Source organism: Marmota flaviventris, chromosome 11 (assembly GCF_047511675.1).
Source record: "Marmota flaviventris isolate mMarFla1 chromosome 11, mMarFla1.hap1, whole genome shotgun sequence".
In the NCBI taxonomy this organism is placed as follows: domain Eukaryota; kingdom Metazoa; phylum Chordata; class Mammalia; order Rodentia; family Sciuridae; genus Marmota; species Marmota flaviventris.
Genome location: NC_092508.1, coordinates 32,950,612 through 32,973,385, shown reverse-complemented (window position 1 = coordinate 32,973,385; position 22,774 = coordinate 32,950,612). Strand labels below are relative to the sequence as shown.

The following is a 22,774-nucleotide window of genomic DNA, read 5'->3' as shown; positions in this document are numbered from 1 at the left end:
AGTTCCACAGTCTAGAGCAGGGTACATCACTCCTCTGGGCTTTGGTTTCCTTTTCCATATAACCAAGGAGGTCGGGCTGGATAATCTCTAGGGACATGTCCCACTCTCACGCTCTGTACATCTATGGCTCACACAGGTTTGACAGTGACAAGCAGCAGAGCCAGAGCTGGGACCACACTTCCTTACAAGCTCCTTCCACTCCACCTTGCTCCCAGGGAGCCAGCCGGCCATCCTCACTGTGTCCCACGTAAAGCTCTGCTACACCCAGCCCTGTTTTGGATAGGTGGTGACAGAGACAGCCCAGGAAGTGACAGGCACTCCCATGCTACATGTGAACCCCAGCTTGGGGACAGCAGCCAGTGAGAGCCCAACAGGTCATAAATGAGAAGGCAGGTTTGCCATGGTCTTCTGCACCGTGCAAGGCCTCAATAATCCCTCGGCCTCACGAGGTTTCCACTTCCTCCTCTGAAAGTACCAGCATCGACTGGTCAATCTCTCTTTCTCATTTTCTGTGGTTCAATGACCTTGGAAGTGTTTCTAATAAGGAAAAAAGCAGAATCCTCAGGACTGGGATTATAGCTCAGTGGCAGAGTGCTTGCCTGGCAAGTGCGAGGGACTGGGTTTGATCCTCACCAGCACCACATAAAAATAAATAAAATAAAGGTATTGTGTCCACCTACAACTAAAAAAAAAAAACAAAAAACAGAATACTCATAGAGCTCCATGATTCAGCCACCAGGTTCAAGCCTTCCTTAGTCTTTAGCCACTGACTGCATGGATGAAAGATTCTTTTGTTCACTCAACAAACATTTACTGAATCACATCTTCACATCTAAGTTCCACATCTTCACAGTAGTACCTGCTGCAGCTCCTGCTTTGGTTGGAGGAAAAAGAAGACATGTGTGTAGATGTTTCTAACACAGCGGTGCCTGAGAGAACACAGAAATGGTGGCTGATCCAGATCAGAGCAGGAAGGACAAGAAGGCACAGAGGGTATGTTAATGGGAGACAAAGGATCCGTAAGGAGGAAAGATTTACTTTGGCTCACAGTTTCAGAGGTTTCAGTCCATGGTTGCTTGGCCCTGCCACTTTGAGTCTGTGGCAAGGCAGAACATCATGGCAGGGAGCGGGTAGCAAAATAAAGCTGGTCCCTCATGAGGCCAGGAAGCACGAGAGAGGGCAGGGGCTGGGGTCCCAATATCCCCTTTGTTTTAGTCAGCTTTTTTATAACTGTGACCAAAAGACCCAACAAGAACAATTTTAGAGGAGGGAAAGTTTATTTGGTGCTCACAGTTTCAGCGGCCTCAGTGCAGAGATGGTCAACTCCATTGCTCTGAGCCCAAAGTGAGGCAGGACATCATGGTGGAAGGGAGGAAAGCAGCTCAGGACATGGCTCAGGAAGCACCCAGAGAGGTGTGCCCACCAGGGACAAAATGTATACCACAAAGGCACTCTCCCAATGACCCACCTCCTCCAGCCACACCCTACCTGCCCTCAGTTATCACCCTGTTAATCCTTATCAGGAGATTAATGCACTGATTAGGTTGAGATTCTCAGAAGCCAGTCATTTCATCTCTTCACTTTCTTGCCTTGCCTCAAACATGGAGGACACCTCACATCCAAACCATAACATCCTCCAGGACTCACCCACAGTGACCTAACTTCCTCCCAGGAAGGTATCACCACCTTCAGGGAGAGCTACAGTCTGGTGATCAAGGCTTCCCACATGAGCCTTTGGGGATGCTTCACATCCAAACCACACAGAGGGCTCCCTGAACAAGGGAGGAAGGAGTGACTGAACCCAGAGTGCCTTTGTCCACGTTTAGTGGAGGCAAAAAGGGCAGCGGTCCACACTTGCTGTTTCCTATTAAGTGTCTCAGAATCCCTGGGTAGGCCATTTGTCACTTGAGAAAATCCAAGCACAGAGAGGTTAAGTAGCACATCCTTGGCCAGAGCTGAACAATGGAGAAGCCCTGGGTCTGACCACCTCCCCAGGCTCTGCTGCAAGATTAGTTCTTCTGGTTGTTAACAGCTCGAAGAGAGTGGGTTTGTGAATCCTGGATGCTCTGAAGTAGAGGAGGGAACGCAGGAAGGTCAAGGGGGGGATCAAGATCTGAGTAAATCAATCCCCCCACCCCCACCTCTAAGTGGAGCAATCGAAATGAAAATATTTTTCTGCCAGGATTTTTTAAGACAGAGGGGAAAAAGGGGGGGGGGGTGGCCAGTGAAGAAAGAGAAGGCAGCCACAGCCCGCAGGGCCTGGACACAGCTCCTGTCCCTGATCACGGCATTAGTGACTTCAATAATACCGCTCCCTAGTTCCCGAAGAGCTTGCTCACCAGGAGACTCCTGATGAGGTCCTCTCCCTGTCCTTACAAAAAGAGCTCAGGCAGGGCTCTCCCAGGAGGGTGCCTCCCAGCTGTGTCATCTTTTCTTCTTCTCATTGTGGCGGCTTGTGATATCCCCACAAGCATGAGGACCTCCTATAGATTCCATCCTTAGGTGGAGACTTGCAGACCTGAAAGGTCTGAAAATCTGACAAAGAACCTAGGGGAAAGGTGGGAGGCAGACAAGCCTCGGAGTTCCACCCAAACAATTTAGTCTTTTTTAACTTGTACAGGCTGTCTTTCTGCTAGTTTTCCACATAGTCACTGGAAGTATGGAAAAAACAGAAGTAATTTTTGGCACCTAATATGAAGCAAGACATGATGCTAGGCGTTTTGTGTTTATTTGTCTTATTTTAGTCTCACCATAACCTTATAAGACTCATGTTTTACCTTTATTTCATAGGTGCAGATAATGAGGCTCAGAGAGGTTAGGTAACTTGCCTAAGGTCACTCAGCCAGTAAGTGGAAGAGCTGAGATATGAACCCCAGTTACTATGACTCCAAGGCCTTAGTCTCTTTAGATGTTATAATGTCAACCATGTGTTTTTGACTAGGAAATAGTTACAAAGTCAGAGATGTATGACAAAAATTATGGTAGCTTTTTTTTTTAAGCTAGCATGAATCGTGGAGATTATTTGGAGTCCCTAGAAATTATTTTATATTATGGTTGAAGGAACCTGAGGCCTACAAGTTAAGAGAATTATGCAGCCACAAGTAATTATCAAAACCAAGGTAACTGGAGTCTCCTTCCCGTGTTTGTGGGTATGTGGTTTAGTTCAGTTTAGTTTTACAGGTCTTTCCTCAAGGGCAGTTCTTATATCAAATATCATGGCCACCCAACCTGTGCAAAGAAGTGGAGGAAATAGGAGGAGCAGAAGCCTGTGCCCAGGAGTCAAGGTGGTGCCACTCACTAGAATCTAGAGCCCAGCAGGCGTCCTGTAAGAAGATCAGCCTCGTCAAGTGCTCCTGAGGTCCTCCAGCCCACACTGCTCCAGAGAGGACTTCAGTCTCAGCATGCTGCCAGCACTCTACCTGAGCCTAGGTTCAGAATATCCTGCTGGTTCTTAGCACCTAGATGACATGACCTACACACTCTGCATTGCTTTGGTTTTCCTCTAGAAAAGATTTCAAAGTTCTCTTTCATGCTGGGAGAGGAGAGGTGGGTGGTAGCAGATTCCTAAGAATGTTCCTGGCTTATTCCCCATTCAGCCCAGCCTGGGACCCCCAAAAAGTCCCCAGAACACAGCTGTTGCCCCTTTATTCTGAAAATTCTCTTCACCTTCAGGAAAGAAAGCTCATTTCTAAAAAGGGACATAAATTTACCAAAACCCAAAGGCAGCTGAAGCCAGAGGCAAGGACAGCCTAAAAAAGAAAATGATAGGCCAATCTTACTTATGATCAAAGATGCAAAACTCCTAAACAAATAGTAGCCAAGCAAATCCATAAGTTTGTACTTTAAAAAAAAAAAAAATACACCATGACAGAATTGAGTTTATCACAGGAATTCAAAGATGGCCTAAGATTTGAAAATATGATTGATTATGTAATTCCCTTCAAGAACTTAAAGGGGAGGGCTGGGGTTGTGGCTCAGTGGTAAGCACTTGCCTAGCACATTTGAGGCCCTGGGTTCGATCCTCAGTACCACATAAAAATAAATTTTAAAAAAATATTGTTTTCAACTAAAAAATAAATATTAAAAAAAAAAGTTAGGGCTGGGGATGTGGCTCAAGCGGTAGCGCGCTCATCTGGCATGCATGCCACCTGGGTTCGATCCTCAGCACCACATACAAACAAAGATGTTGTGTCTGCTGAAAAAAACTTTAAAAATAAATATTAAAAAAAATTTTTAAAAAGTTAAAGGAGAAAGTCTTAGGGTCATTTTGTAGATATGCAAAAAGAAGTAAAATTTATAAAATTCACCTATTTATGATTAAAAATTATCAGCCAGGCACAGTGGGTACTGAGGAGGCTAAGGCGGGAGTATGGCTGTGGCCCAGGAATTCTACACAGACTGGGAAACATAGCAAGACCCCCCCATCTAAAAAAAAAAAAAATCAAACTACGAATAAAAAAGGACTTCCTGATTTTGATAGCATACAAATATCTATAGTACCATCAATCACCACACACAAATGGTAGAGCCTTCAAAGTAGTGTCTCTAGACACGACTGGGACAAGGATCCCCTCTAACATTGTTCCTCCATCATACTCGATGTCCTAGTCTGCACAGTAAGGAAAACAAAAGAAAAAGTAAGCTGGAAGGAGGGAAAGGAGGATATGACACTGTCATTATTCCCAGACAATATTATTACTTCTATGAAAGGGCTCTACAGATGTGTTAGTCAACTTTCTATTGCTGTGACAAAATACCTGACATAAACCACTTATAAGGAGGAAAGGTTTATTTTGGCTCAGTTTCAGAGGTTTCAGTTTGTGGTCACTTGGTCCCATTTCATTGGGCCTGTAGCAAAGAAAAACATCATGGCAGAGAGCACCACAGAGTAAAGTTGCTCACCTCATGGTGGCCAAGAAGCAGAGAGAGAGCACAGAAGGGGCTAGGAATCCCAATATTCCCTTCACAAGCACACCCCCAATGACCTAACTTCCTTCCACAAGGCTCCACCTCTTAAAGGTCCACTCCCTCCCAATAGCACCACAGGATGGTGACTAAGCCCCTAGCACATGGTTTTTTGGGGACATTTACAATCTAAACCATAACAACAGGTGAGCCCTTAAAAGACAAAAGAATCTAACCAAATTACTAAATATAGACAAACACACAGAAATCACTTGTGGGAAAAACAGTGTTTCAAAACGCAAAAAAGCACAATTTAAAATGAAAATTTAAAACACTTGTTATTGTAGGAAAAAACCTGAACATTCACAAAGGCAGCTGGACAGCAAAATGAATCCTGTGTTCTCATCTCTTGGCCAACATTGTTCATTCATAACCCCAACGCCTTCCTCTCTTCCATGTTTTTATGAAACAAATTCCAGGATCAAATCACTTTACCCATATATTTAAGCATATATCTCTAAAAGACAAAAAAAGACTCTGGACATAGCCATGATACTATTATTACACCTAAAATCCAAACAATTCCTTATTATAGATGAGTAGTCAGTTTTCAGAGTTTTATAATTGTTTTTGAATTTGTTTACAAGTGCTCAATATGGTCTTAAGTATCATTTAAATTATAGATTCCATTCATTTCTCTTTTTTTCTCCTTTTACTTTATTAGGAAACTGTATCATGTGTCCTGTTGGGTTTCCCACGGACTAGATTTCGTTGATGGTGCAGCTCTTGATATAATTTATGTGTGTTTCTCTTTCAGGACACATGGTATTTCCTCATCTCCATGATGCCAATGGCTATAGGTCCATCAACTCATTAGAGTTTGCAAAATAGTGATAATGAAATGCTATCATTCTTTTTTCATGTATTAGTTAAGAAACTCTACAAAAATAAAATTTTCCTCATCTACTATTTAGTTATCCAGTGGTATAGCTTATGTAGGAAGAAAGGATAAATGCTCAGTGTTATGCTTTTATGTATCAGTTGTCATAATAATGAGTCAGTTCCCCAGGATCCTCCTATAGTGACCTTGTTTTTTTTTTAGTATCATGTACTTGTGGATTTAAACAGATGAAAATATGATTTTTAAATATAACATATATTCTGGCAATAAATGTATAAAAAGATGTGTGAGACTTTCATGAAGAAATTATATTTCATTAAATTAAGCAAAAGTATACCTGAATAAGTATAATGTTCTATATAATACTGTGTACGGTGTCCATAGATAGGATGAATCTCCATCATAAACATAACAATTTCCCTAATCTATACTTTCATGAAATTCCAATTTTTAAAAAATCCCTGACAGAAGCTGAAGTTGTAGCTTAGTGGTAGAGCACTTGCCAAGCACATGTGAGCACTGGGTTCAATCTTCAGCATTACATGAAAATAAATATATAAAATAAAAGTATTGTGTTCATCTATAACTAAAAATATTTTTTTTAAATCCCTGACAGGTTTTTTGTCAGAGCAAGATTAGTTGATCCTAAAATTCATATAACAGCCAAAAATAGCTGTTATGATCTGAATGTGTCCCTCCCCCCCCAAACTTCTTATGTTGAAACCTAATCACCAGTGTGATGGTATTTGGAGGTAAATCACATTTAAGATATTGTATATATTTTTTAAAGAAGTTAAAATTTCGGGGCTGGGGTTGTGGATCAGAAGCAGAGTGCTCTCCTAGCAAGCATGAGGCACTGAGTTCAATCCTCAGCACCACATAAAAATGAAAGAAATATATTGTGTCCACCTACAACTAAAAAAATTGTAAGTTATTATTCAAAGTTCTGCCTTAATTTGTTCCAGTACTTCCTAAATATCAGGTTACTTTACTAAGGGAAAGAAGTCACCCTTCTGTCCTTCACATCAATTCTAATAAAAAATGTTGAAATTACACCAATGTAGAACCTCTGCTTTTGGGCAATGCAAACGCGCCCTCTGCTGGTTGCATTGCGCCCTGCACCCAAGTTTGAAAATTGCGAAGACCTGTGTTTTTTTCTGAGCCAGCCACTCTAAAGAAACCCTCACAGAATTCCTCTTTTTGTGAAGATTCGCTAATCAGCTCCTGCTCTCTGTTAATGTTGCATATTATTGGAAGCAAAATTAATTCCCAGGCATAGCCCTAAGTCAGCATTTCCATCTTTCTCAATCTCATTCTTGTCCCCTCTCCAAAATCTGGAAGTTGTGTGAGAGAGTGAATGCCATCTGAATGCTTAGGGATGAATGAAAGGAACTCAAGCTGCAAAGAAGCCCTGGTAATGGGACATGTGTCTCCTTCCTCATAGGGTAACGTTTGTTTTTTAAATTAATTTGCTTTTCAATGTTATAACCACACTGGGGTTTTAGGGAAAAAATTGAAGCATCTATACAAACATCCCCATCTAACATATTATTTCCTTTTCCTGTTTTCTCTTCCAGTCCTTATCCACCCAGACATTATTGAGTTCTAACACACTATTCTATAGTCCGTATTTTTACTTGTCCTATATCAGAAACTCTTTCCATATTATTTATTTTTTCTTTTTAACAACAATTTTAAGTGTCAAAGTAATTCATCATAAATTACAAGGAAAGTCTCCCTTGTTGAGCTGTTTCTAATTTTCATTATTGACAATAACATAATAAATAAGTGGTTCAAAAACTGTTTCTTCTTTTGAGTTATTTCTGTAGGATAAATGCCCAGGAGTAAGAGTCCCAATCAAAGACCAGAACATTTTTCTGATTCTTGATACACACTGTTATATTACTTTACCCGAAGATATTTTAATACTAATTTCAATGTCACTTGCCCTGTGACAGTACTGGTTCCCACAGTATTTGCTAATTTTCCAAGTGTAACATACGTCATTGTTCCAATTTGCAGACTGTTGACTACTCACACAGATGGACACTTCCCCGTCTAATCCCCGCCTGGGATAATTACCCGTGTCCTTTGCTGATGGAGGATCTTCTGTTTTTTCACAGACCCAGAGCGAAGGAGTGTGACTGACCCCCCCAGTGCTTCCCTGGCTGAACATATCCAGACCCCTGAGGCAGATTTTATGAAAAACACGTAAGTGTTCAAATTTGTAACAATGCGGACTTCCCTGCTTTTGTTTCTCTTTGTTTTTAATTAATTTTGTTTCTGGGGTTTTGGTTTGGGTTTGGTTTGGTTGGGTTTTCTGAGACTCATGAGCATTCTCAACTGACACAACATGCTGACAGCCAGAATGGAAAGAAACAAATTTACATTGTGATGAGTTTCCTACTCAAACCACATACTCTGCTAGTTGGATGAGGAGTGAAGTTTAACAGTATTGGAGGCATCTTCTTCCATTGTCCATATATCTGAGATCTACAGAGATGTCTAGAAAGCTTTCTATCAGTTCACTTGGTTTCTCCTCTCAGCATTCTCTCATCTTTGGGTAACATTAATAATACTAACACTTATTGATAATTGCTAACGTGTGTTGAGTGCTTCCTGTGTTCTCCCTGGTTGCTTATTAGGAGCTCTCTGACAGCAGCTCAGCCAGTCAGGCCCAGACATTTGACCTGAGTCCCCTTTGGACCCAGCAGCTGGTGTAGCCATCTCTGCCTCCACCTGGAACCCATAGCCCCATGTGACCTCCCTGAGATTTTCACTTACCCAGCAATATAAGGTCAAATTTTTTTGACCTCCAGGAACCAAGGGAGAAGGGCACTTGGGTGATTGAGGCAACTGCAACAGGAATTTCATTTTAAAATGTTTACACCCTTTTTCCACCACATATTTAAATGGTTAGTGCAACAACTCACCATCAAAAAAGATGGAATAATCAAAGAGAATTTTTGTTAAATCAGGAGAACCAGAAAACACGTAAAAGCCCCACAATGACCATTATAGTCACCATGACTAAATTTCAGATTTAAAATAAAGATTCTTAAACAGGAGAGAGGGGGAAAGAAAGAAAGAAAGAGAGAGAGAGAGAGAGAGAAAGAAAGAAAGGAAAGGAAGGAAAGGAAAGGAAAGAAAAGAAAAGAAAGAAAGGAGCATGCAATCAGGCTTGTGGTGCTCATTTGCAGCCTACCTGTTCCTCCGGGAAAAGAAAGGTTTTCCTAGCACTAAATCCTAAGGAGACTTCTATGGGTTTTTATAGAGTGACACTGAATGATTTAAAGACTCATATATTTACAGGAAATTCCATTTACCTCATTCAACAAACATTTCTCAAGTTTCCACAGTAAGGCCTTTTACAAGCAAAGCATAGTAATCATACTGATTTAGATAAAAAGAGAAAATGCCAGAACGGGGCCTGGCACACAGCAGACACACAATACTCAATGTTGCAGCAGCTACTGCAATCTATGGCGTGTCCTGCCCACAGGGCACACATCAATTGTCCTCAGGACATTAGTAATTGGTAGCAATGACAACAGATAAAACTAACAGCACAGGACCTTTCAGTGGCTGGATTTGATCAAGAATGAAACTCAGAGAGGATAAAGAAATGGATAGTAGTTGCTTGTTCCTAAGATAATCTTTTTTAAAGGTCACTTTTTTTTTTTTCAGCTAAGCCTTTGATGGAAGAAATTTCAGTTACAACTTTTTATTTCATTTAATTAAAGGCATAAATGTGCAAATGCAAAAAGGCAAAGTATTTCTTCCACTAAGTTAGATCATTCTGATCTCTCTTTTGGGAGGGGTTAGGGGGGATTATTAGGGATTGAACTCAGGGGCATTCAACCACTGAGCCACATCCCCAGCCCTATTTTTTTGTATTTTATTTAGAGACAGGGTCTCACTGAGTTGTTTAGCATCCTGGCTTTTGCTGTGACTGGCTTTGAACTCACGATCTTCCTGCCTCAGCCTACCGAGCCACTGTGGTTACGGGTGTGCACCACTGCGCCCAGCTCTCATCTCTCTTATCCAGGGATATGCTGAGGAAAAGAAAGCTGACTAAGTATGTCAAACACCCCACACAGTGCCTGCCAGAGAACAGGTGCTCAGTTGATGTCTGTCCACTACTCTCTTCCTTACTGCCAGAATTTTCTTTCATTGGTCCTGTTGCTTTGCTCATTTAAAAGAGGCAGCAATTATGAGGCACAACACCTGTACAGAGGACTTCCAGGTAGTAGGCCTGAGTCTCCAGAGAAGACTGGTACTGTGGATATGTCTCTTCTAAGAGAAAGAGAAGGGAAGATTGGACCAAGATTATTCAACCAGGAGGCACCAGCCAGCATAAGCAATGTGAGTGTGAACACCTTGAAGTTTGGTTCAAAAACCCTACCTGGATCCTGCCAAGGCTACCATGTACACTGGTATGAGCTATTCACTATACAAAGGCACCTGACAAAGGGCGTGGTGGCTGACAGCCAGCTGTCATCACCTCAGTATTAGGGAACATCATCCTGAAGGGCAGAATCCATTGCTAATTCCTTCAAAGGTACTGAATGGGCAACCATGTCCCCACACTACCATCCTGTCTTAAGAGGAACCTCCATATTGAGGCAGCCCATGGGAAAGGTGAAGACTGACATGACAGCACCAATCTATTAAAGGTGAAAACTGCTTCACCTGGATTCAGCTCTGTAGATCATGATTTAGCATCAAAAAAGGAGGCAGGTCATAAAGTGTATTTTCTCCCATGAAATTATCCTAGCTGTTTTAAATCAAAGATTCAAACTTCAACTCTCCCCACTGGCTCCAAATTCTCTAAGACTCACTGTTCTGCTGATTCAGAACCCACACAAACCATTTCAAGCCATTATGTCACGTTGTTCAATGTGATCTTCCCTTGATGGCTTTTTCCTTTCCTTAATTTCTTACCTTTAGGAGAGGGAGTTGATCGACAAGTCCAAGAGAAAGAAAAGAATCAAGACAGATAAGACCAAAGCACCCAAGAAGGGGAATGAAGGAATTGTCCCTGGAGAAGCAAAGGCTATTTTAGGTAAGAGTGTGTCTGTGAGGAACAATCCAGAAGTCTCCTGATAGGGGTAGGAGGTGGTACCTGGAATCAGCATTAATTCTGTAGGGCAAGCTCACTGTCTTGAGTCTCCTTGACTACCCTGGTTTAAACAGCAGTGCTATCTTACTGCATATCACTATCTTAGTAGACAGGGATAGAGACTGGGGTGGGGTTCTGGAGACCTGAGGTTACCAAAGGAAGAAATGGTAATACTAATAATAACAGCACACATTTATTGAATACCTGCTGCATTAGGAGCTCATGAAATCCTCAGAACATCTCTGTGAGTGCTGCTGTGGGTGACTTACATAATATCAAAGAGATAGTAAAGAGGTGGACCTAGGGTTTATCCTTTCCTATTTGACTCCCAATGCACACTGTTACCACTGCACTGGTACCACTTGACTCCAGGTTGAGTATCCCTAATCTGAAAATCCAAAATCTAAAATGTTCCAAAATCTGGAACTTTTTAAACACTGACAAGATGCCCAAAGTGGAATATTTCCACACCTGACCTCACGTGATGGGTTATGATCATAATGCAGGCACACTAAAATATTGTATAAAATTATCTTCAAGCTGTGTGTATAAGGTGTATATGAAGTATAAATAAATTTTCTGTTTAGACTTGGGTACCACCTATCTCATTAAGGTATAATATAATGTAACATGATGTAATATGGTATAATATAAATATAACAAATACATTCCAGAATCAGAAAACATTCAATCCAAAACATTTCTGATCCAAGCATTTCTGATAAGGGATGCTCAACCCGTAAGTCATAATCATATTGGGTGGTGAGAGCATTTGGGAATGGGGAAGGTTCAACAAGCTCTGAATGATCTTTCCAGAACCATGTTTCTTCTCAGTTCCCTCAGTCACCTTACAAGGAATCCAGATTCCTATGCTTCTGAAGACATCCTTCAGCTTAACACTTAACACCCACCCTTTACCTCCCACATGATTCAGAAGACCCTCCAAACAAAACCAGTACTGTTGGAAAGGACAGGACTGGAGACACTCTTGGGTCAGATCTATTTTTGATGTTTATCTTTATAAACTCCTGCTGAATTTACATTGTGTAGTCCCTGGCATTGACAGGATTAGGAAAAGGAACTCTTCATGGCTCCCAGAGGTGAACTGAGTCCTGAGGGTATTCAACTTCACCAGGTTACAGAGGGGCAACCTCAAGTCAGATTCTCTGGGTAGGACTTTCCAGTTGTGTTTCAGGTCTCCCCACAAAGTCTTGACACCCCTATAGGTCAGGGTAAAATGGAGTTTTAAAAATAGCAACACTGCTGTTTTAGTCAGTTTTTGCACTGCTGTGACTAATAATAAAAGAGACCTGACAAAAGCAATTTTAGAGAAGAAAAAGTTTATGTTGGTGCTCACAATCAGAGATCTCAGTCCATAGCCAGCTGACTCCATTGCTCTGGGCCCAAGGTGAGGCAAAACACCATGGCAAAAGGATGTGGAGGAGGAGAGCAGCTCAGGACAGGCCACCAGGAAGCAGAGAGAGACTGCTCCCCCCTCCATGGCCAAAATATAAACCCCAAGGGCACGTCCCCATCAACCTCCTCCAGTCACATTTACCTGCCTACAATTACTACCAGTTAATCTCTATCAGGGGATTAATGCACTGATTAGGTTAATACTCTCATAAACCAATCAATTCACCTCTAAGTTGTCTTGCATGAGTTTTTCGGAGACATTCACATCTAAACCATAATAACTGCTGAATGACAATTGATCTAAATAGGATAAAGCAGTTTCTCAACAGGTAGTCTGACAACCAGTTAAAACAGTACAGGTGGTTATCAAATGCAGATTCCTACTGACCCACCTGGGGCTCAAGAGTCTTTACCCCAGATGATTCCATTGCATGCTAAAGTTTAAAAGGTACTTAAAAGGTTGTGCAGAGACACATTTCCTTAATTCAGTTATACCTCTGTCCCCAATTATTCTCCCCCCCAGGCAAGTCAAAGGACTCAATGTCTGAAAAGAAATCAGAGCTAATTCCCAAAGAAAAAAAAGCAGGAGCCAAAAGGAAAAGGCCACAGAAGGAAAGGAATGTGGAGATGGCAACAGAGCTGAGTGGGCCTGATGACATCCCAGATAGAGGTTTCTTCCCTTCACACTCCGATGTGGAGGATCCTTGGCTTTCTCCCAGATACGATGCTCAGGAGAGCCAAGTTTCTATAGATGGAAGATCATCACAAACCCAGACCATGGCAGACACTGGAAATGTGGAATCAAAAGAAGAGAGAAGCTGTGAAGACCCTTCAGAGGTAGAGTCTTAGCCAAGGGAATTCTGTCTTCACTTGACACAACTGTGGACACAGGGAAAACTGCCTGAATGAAACTATAATCCCTGGAACAGCTCTACTCTTCTTTGGTCTACTTCGGTGCCTTCTGACCCTAGTTAGAAGCCAGAGCTGATCAGAGTCACAGAAGGGTGATATCCCTCTGAAGTAAGGCATTCTATGAGGCCCAAAATTGTTAAAGCTTCCTATTAACCCCTTAAAGAGCAGGAGGTGGGCAAAGCACCCACCCATGAGAGGTGCACATCTCCTCAGAGCAGAGAAAGGTAGATACAGGCCTTCAGAGCCAAGTGATTATCCTGTACTTGGCCTGGAGCTCATCTATTACCTGTCTCCCAAGTCCAAGGAAATACCTTCTTTCAGAATCTGCTTATCTGTGGTACACAACAGCTTGTATACACACAACTGCTTCTACAAGGTGCTTTTCACAGAAGAGGTGTTTTGATGCAGAGGCTCAGATTCTCCTTTGGAGGTTTAAAGATAAAAACTGAGTGTGAGGAAAATTACTCTTAAAATTCTCTGTAGTTCACCAAAAAGAATGCCACATATATAGATACATCATTTCTCAGTAAAAACAACACAGCCCATTTTCCCTTTGCTATTGAAACATATCACTATCTCTTCCACTGAGATGCAGACACTAAATATCTTGTAAACATCTTAAGACATCTTATAAAACAAACAAACAAAAAGTATCTTTAAACACTACAAATGCACACATAGCAAAGTATGTGGTTAGCTTGCTTAAGTTTCATGTGCATATGGTAAATAATGTTGTCTCCTTTAACCTTTATCATACTTGTGAACCACGTGTGATTAACCACAGTTTATGGACCTGTGAGTTAAATGCCAGGGGACCAGAAATTGTACTATTGAATGGTTGAGCCAAGATTTAAACTCAGATCATTTAAATCCAAATTCAGGACTCATCACTATTTTAAATGATTGTCTATTTTATGGTACCATGTCTTCCAAATAAGATTTTAGACATTTTTTTCCTGTGTAGTTCTCAAACCCTCTCAGCAGCCTAGATAACAGAATTCTGCTCTGCACAACAGATGAAAATATTAATCTATGGGCAGAACTTTTCTGAGCCAGCTAGATCATCAGAATTTCTTAGATTTATTATCAATCCATAATACTGTCCTACCTCTGCAAAGATAAAAAGCAAGGAGCTTTCACTTTGGGTTGGACACAGAAATCTCATGAAGAAAGAGCCTCTAAAGTTCCCCTCACAGGCATACTTCTGAGTCAGAGGCAATCATTAGGGAGAAAAAGAAAACTACAATTGTCATGCAAACTGAAAGACCTATTTTTGAGAAGGTGGGTTTCTACTGATTAAATATGAGTCTGACCTCTCCATATCTACAATTGCCCATGGTACAATATCCCTACCTAGACCCTGTGGTTTCCAGCCAAAGCTTCAAGTTAAAAATTTTTGTTTTGTTTAATTTTAAACCTAAGGAGACCCTCTACCTAGAGATTTTCATTTAATTGGTCTTGATGGAGCTCTGGCCTCCAGCCATTTTCAAAAGCTCCTTGGACAATTCTTTTTTTTTTTTTTTTTTTTTAATGTTTAAATTTTTAGTTTTTTAGGTGAACACAATATCTTTATTTTATTTTTATGTGATGCTGAGGATCGAACTCAGTGCCTCACGCATGCCAGGCGAGCATGCTACCACTTGAGCCACATCCCAAGCCCCTCCTTGGACAATTCTAAAGTGCACCTAGGATTGAGAACTCTTGAACCTATGATATATTGGGCATTATATTATTTCAGTGAATCCTGGTAACAGCCCCATGAAGATCACAATATCAGGACAATTAAATTGTGACCTCCAAATCCCAAGTAAGTGAGGAAGAGACTTGAATCTAAGTCAACTGGACCCCAGTGCTCAAGCTGGTGGTGGCAGGGCAGATGTGGCTGTGGTTAGAGAGTGGAGTCCGCTTCATGACTCCATCTCTCATTAGACAACACTGGCTGGGCGGCAGCCCCATCTGTTCCTTGACGGAGAACACTCTTGTCTCTTAGGCCCTCACTAAGAGGGAGCAGCAGAAGGTTTCCCAGGACAGGCTGCGGGCAGAGAGGGCTGAGATGAGGCGACTGGAGGTGGAGAGGAAGAGAAGGGAGCAGGAACAGCAGAGCAGGCTCCAGCAGGAGGAGCTGGAGAGAGCAGAGAAGATGAAGGAGGAGCTGGAGCTGGAACTGCAGAGACGCCGAGAGGAGAACCGGTAGGTCAGCAGCCAAGAGACACGGCTGTGTTAGAAAGTAGATGGAAAAGGCATGAGTGGACCACCTCGATGGGCAAGGTTCAGAGCTGAGGCTCTTGACATGAGGCAAAACCATGTCTCATTTTGCTGTCTCCTCAGTTTTCCTTAGGAGCAACCTGGCCCAGGTTACTCAAGATAGATGTTCATGTACTCTTCTTGGAAGGCTTTGAGATTCAGTCCCACCAATATTCACTGAATTTTACCACACTGTCTGCATTGCACTAGGCCCTTTCATGGGCCTTAACTCTAATTTTAGCTTCACAATATCCGTGTGAGGCAGGAAACTCAAAATCTATTTTATAAGAATGGAAAATGAAGCTCTGAGAACTGAAGGTCTCTAACCCAGAGTGCTGAGCTGTGTACTGAAACTTCTAGGCTTCTCCTTCTAGGACCCTTATGTTCTTGCCTCTATCCTTCAATCCTGGCTTCCCTTGGAAAGCTAAGTCATCTCCTCCTTGGAAGGGGATGCTCCCTAGACACTGTAGGCTGCAAAGTCTCCCCAGGGGTACTGCCTGTTGGATTATCTCACAAGGACGCCCCAGTGTTTCCTGCCATTTTACTGACCATCTTGTGTTTTCTCAGCTTGAGGCGGCAGAGACTGGAAGAAGAACGTCAGCGGCAGGAAGAGGTGGAGAGAAAGCAGCGGCTCCAGTTGCAGGCAGCACAGGAGAGAGCCAGGCAGCAGCAAGAGGAATTCCGGAGGAAACTGCAAGAACTACAGAGAAAAAAGCAGCAAGAGGAAGCTGAGAGAGATGGTGAGGAGGATTCTTAAGCTCTTTCCTTGCCCATCTATTTGGGGCAGAAATATTTTTATCTCTCCTGTGGGTGTTCATTTATTTCTATCCTAGGTTTTCGTGTATGAATACTCTAAATGTATGAGCTATTTTTTTTCAAAGTGATTATTATGTGTGACTACAGTGAAGTGATAATAGATGGTCAGAATATAAATAGGACTGACTTGTGCAAATGACTCCAGGGTCCTGCTCCCAACTCAATAATCTGAACTGGGACTCTGTCCCTTCTTTTGCTCTTTCAACATTGTTTAAGAACTACATAAATTGGAGACACAACCTTCTTCCTTGCTTCCTTCCCTAGCAAATGAATAACTACAAGTACCTGGGTAGCTTTAGGGCATGCTTTCAGGTATTGCACAGAATCTCTTCAGCTTCACTTTCAAGAGGTAGTAACTTCAGCAGATGAAGCCATGGCCACCTCCTGGTCCTGGCTCTTTAAATGGGCCAGTTCAGCTACGTAGCGCCAACTTTCTCTAGACCCTGATCTGATACCACACTCCATCCCAACCCTGCTCCATACCACCCCATGAGCTATCCAGGCTCTGGAAGAATCTTCCACACAGATTTTTATTAGTATAGGCTTCAAAATTTCTCACACTGAGTCCTTCGAAATCAGATTTGAGAGTTGAATCAAAATATGGTTTTCCTGTTCTTGGCTTTTATTGAAGGTTTAAAACACAAAATGCCACATGACTACCTCTTTCTCACCAAGAAGCCTCCAGTGAAGCTAATTCTGTGGTGTAGCTGGCATCCTTGGCCTGAGGCCTGCCAGGCAAATCCCTGTTAATATCCCCTTTCCTTACTGATACACAGTGGGCACCCTCGCGGGCACTCAGACTGGGAGACTCATCTCATTCTGAGTCTGCCCTTACTGCGAGGTTGACCAAGGGAAGATTTTCATATGTAGTTTCTGCCTAGAGCCATGTCTTGGCTGTATTTCTTTCCCTTCTTTTTGCCTTAGCAGAAATAGCTTCTGTCTTCACATGGATGTTGTTAGCATGTCTCAGGTAGTTAGGGAGTGAGCTGAGTATCAACGGCAAATCCTTCCTTCTCCTCCTCTTCCCCTTCTTTTCCCTTCTCCTCCCTTACCTTGATTTACTCCTTCCTCTCCTTCTTTCTTTCTCTCCCCTCCCCTCCTTTGCTGAGAACCAAACCCAGGACTTTGCAAGTGCTCTACCCAACCCTTCATTCCTTATTTCCTGAGGCCACAACCCAGACTTCAGTGAAGTTGGGGGCCTTCACTGTCCTAGAAGCCTAATTCTGCCGGTGTTGGCTCCACCAGGCAAGTGTGGTCCCATCTCCTGCCTTAGCAATGCCCAAGGATACGAAAACGTGAAACACCTAAGTCCAAGGAACCTCATCTCAGGAAAGTATACTTGTGAAACACATAATTGACTTATTTTTCTCATGGAAGAGCATATTATGTTAAAAGAGCTCCTAAACTATTTCCTTTAATATTTAATATTGGTATATTATATTACTAGTAGGATAATAAAGACATACTTACATGGTAAAAAAATATATATATATGGTTTTCCCCAACAGTGCCCTCTTGCTGAGCCCATGCCCCTTATGTATTCTGCAGAGGCAGAGAAGCAAAGGCAGAAGGAACTGGAAATGCAGTTAGCAGAAGAACAAAAACGCCTGATGGAAATGGCTGAAGAGGAACGACTGGAGTACCAGAGGCAGAAACGTGAAGCAGAAGAGAAGGCTCGGGCAGAGGCTGAGGAGAGAAGGCAGAAGGAAGAGGAAGCAGCTAAGCTGGCTTTGGAGGAAGCCATGAAACAAGATCAGGAACAAGCCAGGTACTAGTATTTGGGCAATGATTGAGTAGGGGGATTGTTCAAGGGCTTAACTGCCTGGTGCTAGTGTTAGTACTGCAATTGCACGAAGTCCTCTTCCCACCCCTCAACCCCAGCCAGCATGGTTTGGAAAACTAAAACACAAAGAGTGATTCTTTGGCTGGAAACATCATGGGATTCCTTCATAGCTTACAAAACTTATAATAAGCTGAAATGGGACTTTAGAGACCATTAATCCGAATCTTCCGGTTTAGAGATGAGCAAGTCAAGTCCAAGGGCTGAGAGTATGTAGTTCAGTGGCACTACAGAGCACTTGCCTAACATGCTTTGGCCCTGTTTGGATCCCCACCACCAAAAGAGAAGGAAAGTATGTCCCAAAGAAGGGAAAGATCTTGATCAGGGCCGACCAATGAGTTAAAGACAGTGCCAGGATAAGATCTAAGACCAACCGGCTGATTATTAATCCACTGCCTTCCTCAATAAATATTTATTGAGATTATTATGTAACTTCTGGACTCCGGGAATTCAGGAATAAGCAAGGCAGACAAGGTATCTTCCATGGCATAGGTCGGGGTGGCAAAACAGACTAAAAAAAAAAAAGAAGAAGAAGAAAAAAAAAAACCTTTATTTGTTTAAAGCTAGCAACAAATGCTATTCAGAAAACATTTAAAACATGTGATAGGATTACAGGAGCTTACTTCAGACTGTTTGGCCAAAGTAAGATATAAAGTGAGATCTGCATGACAAGGAGTTAATCACATAAACATCTAGGAGGAAAATATTTCAGCAGGTAAACAGTAAGTGCAAAGGTCTGAACAAAGAAATGAGAATAAGGTATTGAAGGATAAGGCTATAATGAAGTTAATAGGGGACAAAGAACACTTCCAAATGAAGTCAGAGAGAAAGGCCAAGATCAAATCTAAAGAGAGCCTTATTAGAAGAAATAGCACCAAACTCCTTAAGAGCCAAGGACATTTTCCCCCTTTATTCTGCAATAGTGACCAATCCATCTTTCTGATAATAGGATTTGAGTAATGTGGTTTCAATACACTTTTAAAAGTAGGTCCTCTGTAGTTGCTACATTATGACTGTCCCTTTCTTAGTGAAAGCAACTAATAGTCATTCCTTTTGAGAATTATAAAAACCGAAGGGTAAAAATCAATCAATCTATCTTAAGGATAAAGAAGTACAATCCAGAAAATCATTTGATTCCAAACTAAACGGTAAACACTTCTCCCCCTGAAATGCATTTTCCACAACTTAAGCTGACTCTAAGACAATAAATACTCTTTAGAGGACCAAAAGAGAAGGCAGCCAGAACAACTCTTGTTTTAAGAATTTCCACTAACCTTGAGTTGTTCCTCTCCTGGACGTTCTTCAGATATTATGTGAAATCTACAAAATAGATCATTAGCAAAGCCTGATTCAGCTTCAGAAATATGGATTCCGTGTATCATAACACCAGGGTTGGGTTCATAGCAGCAGTACTGAGACCAAAAGCAAGCTACTGGAGCTCCAACTTTCCAAGAAAAGAAAACTGACAGTCATTGGAGGGGAAGTGGAAAATTTCACAAGTCAGCTAGTCCAAGTAGCTCACAGCAAGAAACCAAGTAAAGTACCAGACCAAGGGGTGGAGGCCCACTTCACCAAGGATTACAACTTAATGCCAGCTGACTTTATTTCACCTTTTATCAACTTATAAGGACAATTTCTAGGGTGATCAATCATTACTGAAATTGGGGTTGGGGTTGTCTCCTTAGGCAAAAAGCTGCTTTGGAAAAACATCTTCATTTCCATCGAGAACTACAGAAGGAAGCCAGAGGCCTACAGTGGACACAGAACATTTCCAGATCATGGGTTTACTCTTATTTCCAGTTCCTACAAATACCCAGGCCATAAGGATAAAAGAAAGCTTTAAAAAAGTAAGTTGAGAAGCAGTGATGGAAAAAAGAGAAACTTCTTTTCATAATAAAGTTCCGCCCTCAGCCCAATTAGTTCCATTTCTCCTGGTTAACCTCAATCCAAAACTAAGGTCTTCTCTACTCCAAAACAACCATTCCCACCCTAACCTCTGCACCAGATACCTCATTCAACCCAATAAACCCTTTGCCTACTTAACACTTTATTTTATTCTCTAGACCCAACTAAATCCAAAACCTTTGATGCCTGGAACTGCCCATAATTCCATAATTTTAGTTTGAAACACTTTGTGTAATCTTAGGATATTCAATGTATTTCATTTCAGCCAATGTATTTTAGTAGAGTTGTAGGTTAATAGAGAATCTGTAATGCAAATAATTCTGAATTAGCCAAGAGGAGCTAGTTCATTTATTTATATATTAAGAAATCCCAACATAAGGCAAAAACCATGATCTTTTAATCCAAGAATCCAAAATTAACTGTCTATTCAGAACAAAGTATGTTTGTCATCACTTGTTAAATGTTCATTTAAACAAGATGACCTTTTTGTGAATCAATTCTCACATGCCACTTTTCGAGTACTCAATGGCCACAAGACTACTGTAGCTAACAGCTAAGAGGTAGAACATTTCCAACATGACAAAAAGTTTTTGTTATTTTGATCCCTGAAAATTAACAAATCTTGAGATTTTGTTTCTGTGCGTGGACAAATCAACCACTCACAAAATTTTAATAATTACACAGACTCCAAAAGGAAGTTTTGAGGAGATAATTTATCTTAAATATTTTTTTCTTTTCCCACCCTACGGTACTAGGGATTGAGCCCCAATCATTTATAATTTTTGAGACAGGGTCTTGCCAAGTTGCCGAGGCTGGCTTCGACTTTGCAATCCTACTGTTTCAGTCTCCCACGTTGCTAGGATTATAGGCATGTGCCATCACATCAGATAACATCTTTTTATATCTAATAGAACATCCCTTTTAAAAAAAAGTGATCTATCACAAAATCATCATTAAAAGTTATGAAAGAGCTTTAGAAACAAGATGTATAAAAGGATGTTCAATCAACCCAGAATCTAAACCTGCATTTTCTCACAAATTTCCTTTGACCCTACTCTATACTTCACTGTCCACAAGTGAAAAACTTAATATTCACAAGTTATTCCCTCTGATTTCTGATTAATGCTCAGGTATTTGCTTTCTATATGCATTACACCTCTACAACCCAGAAGTTAATTTGGATTCTATATTGCTAAATTATGTACTTGCTTAGATCTAATGTGTACTTCAACTCCTTGTTTTATAGAAAATAGCCAACATGCTAAATAATATCACAGTGAATTTGAACACGTCATTTAAATTTTTTCTCGGGCTGGAGTTGTGGCTCAGTGGTAGAGTGCTCGCCTAGCATGCATGAGGCACTGGGTTCAATCCTTAGCATCACATAAAAACAAAATAATGTGTCCACCTAAAACTAAAAAAATATATAATTTTTTTTATCAAGCTTGTTGACCCTTGGGCTGGGGATGTGGCTCAAGCGGTAGCGCGCTCGCCTGGCATGCGTGCAGCCCGAGTTCGATCCTCATGCACCACATACAAAAAAAGATGTTGTGTCCGCCGATACTTGAAAAGTAAATATTAAAAAAAAAAAAAAAAAAGCTTGTTGACCCTATGTGCACAATCACTTCACTCAATATTAAGTACTCAATCAGGTAAGAGTATCTCAAACAACTCAACCAAGAACATAAGTATTAACACTCAAGGAAAACACCTTTGTGGGGAAAATTATAATTACTGACTTTATTTTCTCCCTTCTTTTACATGTAGGATGTTACAGCCAAGCACCAGCTAATGTGGCTACACTAAATGTGATTCAAAGTCCCTTTCAAATATATTCTTATTAGATTCTTACTGTGAAGCACCTATTTTATCAGCACTACTTCAACAGATAAGCACATTTTTAAGTTGAACAGCAGAGTGCAGTGCACTTAGAAGAATCCAATAAACTAAAAACAAAATTACTTTTAAAGTAAGTTCTACTATCTAAACGTTGAGAGCCTTCAGATGTTTAGAATTGCAAACAAAATTAAAATATAAGATTAGGACTGGGGCTGGGGCTCAGCGGTAGAGCTCTTGCCTCGCATGTGTGAGGCCCTGGGTTTGATCCTCAGCACCACATAAAAATAAATAAAAATAAAGGCATTGTGTCCATCTACAACTACAAAAAAAATTTTTTTGTTTTAAATATATATAAGATTAAATGCTCATGTATTCTGGATGGCTCTAATAGCCAATCAGATCTGTTATTCAATCTTGACAGAAACAACTCATAAAGATTCTCTAAAAACGGGCCTAATTCCAGTCACTAATGAATATAATGATAAAGGCCAGGAAGATCTAAATTACATACAAATAACTTTTCAGTTAGGGTCAAATATTAAGCATTTTTAATATCAAGTCAATCTATTTTTCAGCTAGTGACTTGAATAGAGTATATAAGCTATGATTGTTTATAAAAGATTGGTTTTATTTGCTCTTTTTAAGTAGTCAGATGACACTAGGATAACATGAAACTGGATTATATGTATGCACAGATATACTGAATTCTGTATTCATGAGTTAAAAAAAAGAAGTTAGGCACTCTGAAATGAACAAACTAATATGGTATTTTAATTTTACACACAGTTTTATAGATTTAATATATAAAGAAATAAAAGGAAAATATAAACAAAATATACCAAACCTTAACTAAGCAGAGTTAAAGGGAACACTA

At 41.0% G+C, this 22,774-nt stretch overlaps 1 protein-coding gene across 1 annotated transcript in view; it reads left to right on the top strand.

Annotated features, from left to right (window-relative positions):
• Positions 1–19,980, top strand: part of Kiaa2012 (KIAA2012 ortholog) — a 107,180-nt gene extending 87,200 nt beyond the window's left edge. The window contains exons 19-26 of the mRNA XM_071619293.1: positions 7,930–8,017; positions 10,009–10,171; positions 10,757–10,871; positions 12,868–13,181; positions 15,247–15,446; positions 16,068–16,240; positions 17,865–18,084; positions 19,842–19,980. Of these exons, the coding sequence (XP_071475394.1) occupies positions 7,930–8,017; positions 10,009–10,171; positions 10,757–10,871; positions 12,868–13,181; positions 15,247–15,446; positions 16,068–16,240; positions 17,865–18,084; positions 19,842–19,980 (1,412 nt within the window). The remainder of the gene's footprint in view (positions 1–7,929; positions 8,018–10,008; positions 10,172–10,756; positions 10,872–12,867; positions 13,182–15,246; positions 15,447–16,067; positions 16,241–17,864; positions 18,085–19,841) is intronic.
• Positions 19,981–22,774: the final 2,794 nt, after the last annotated feature.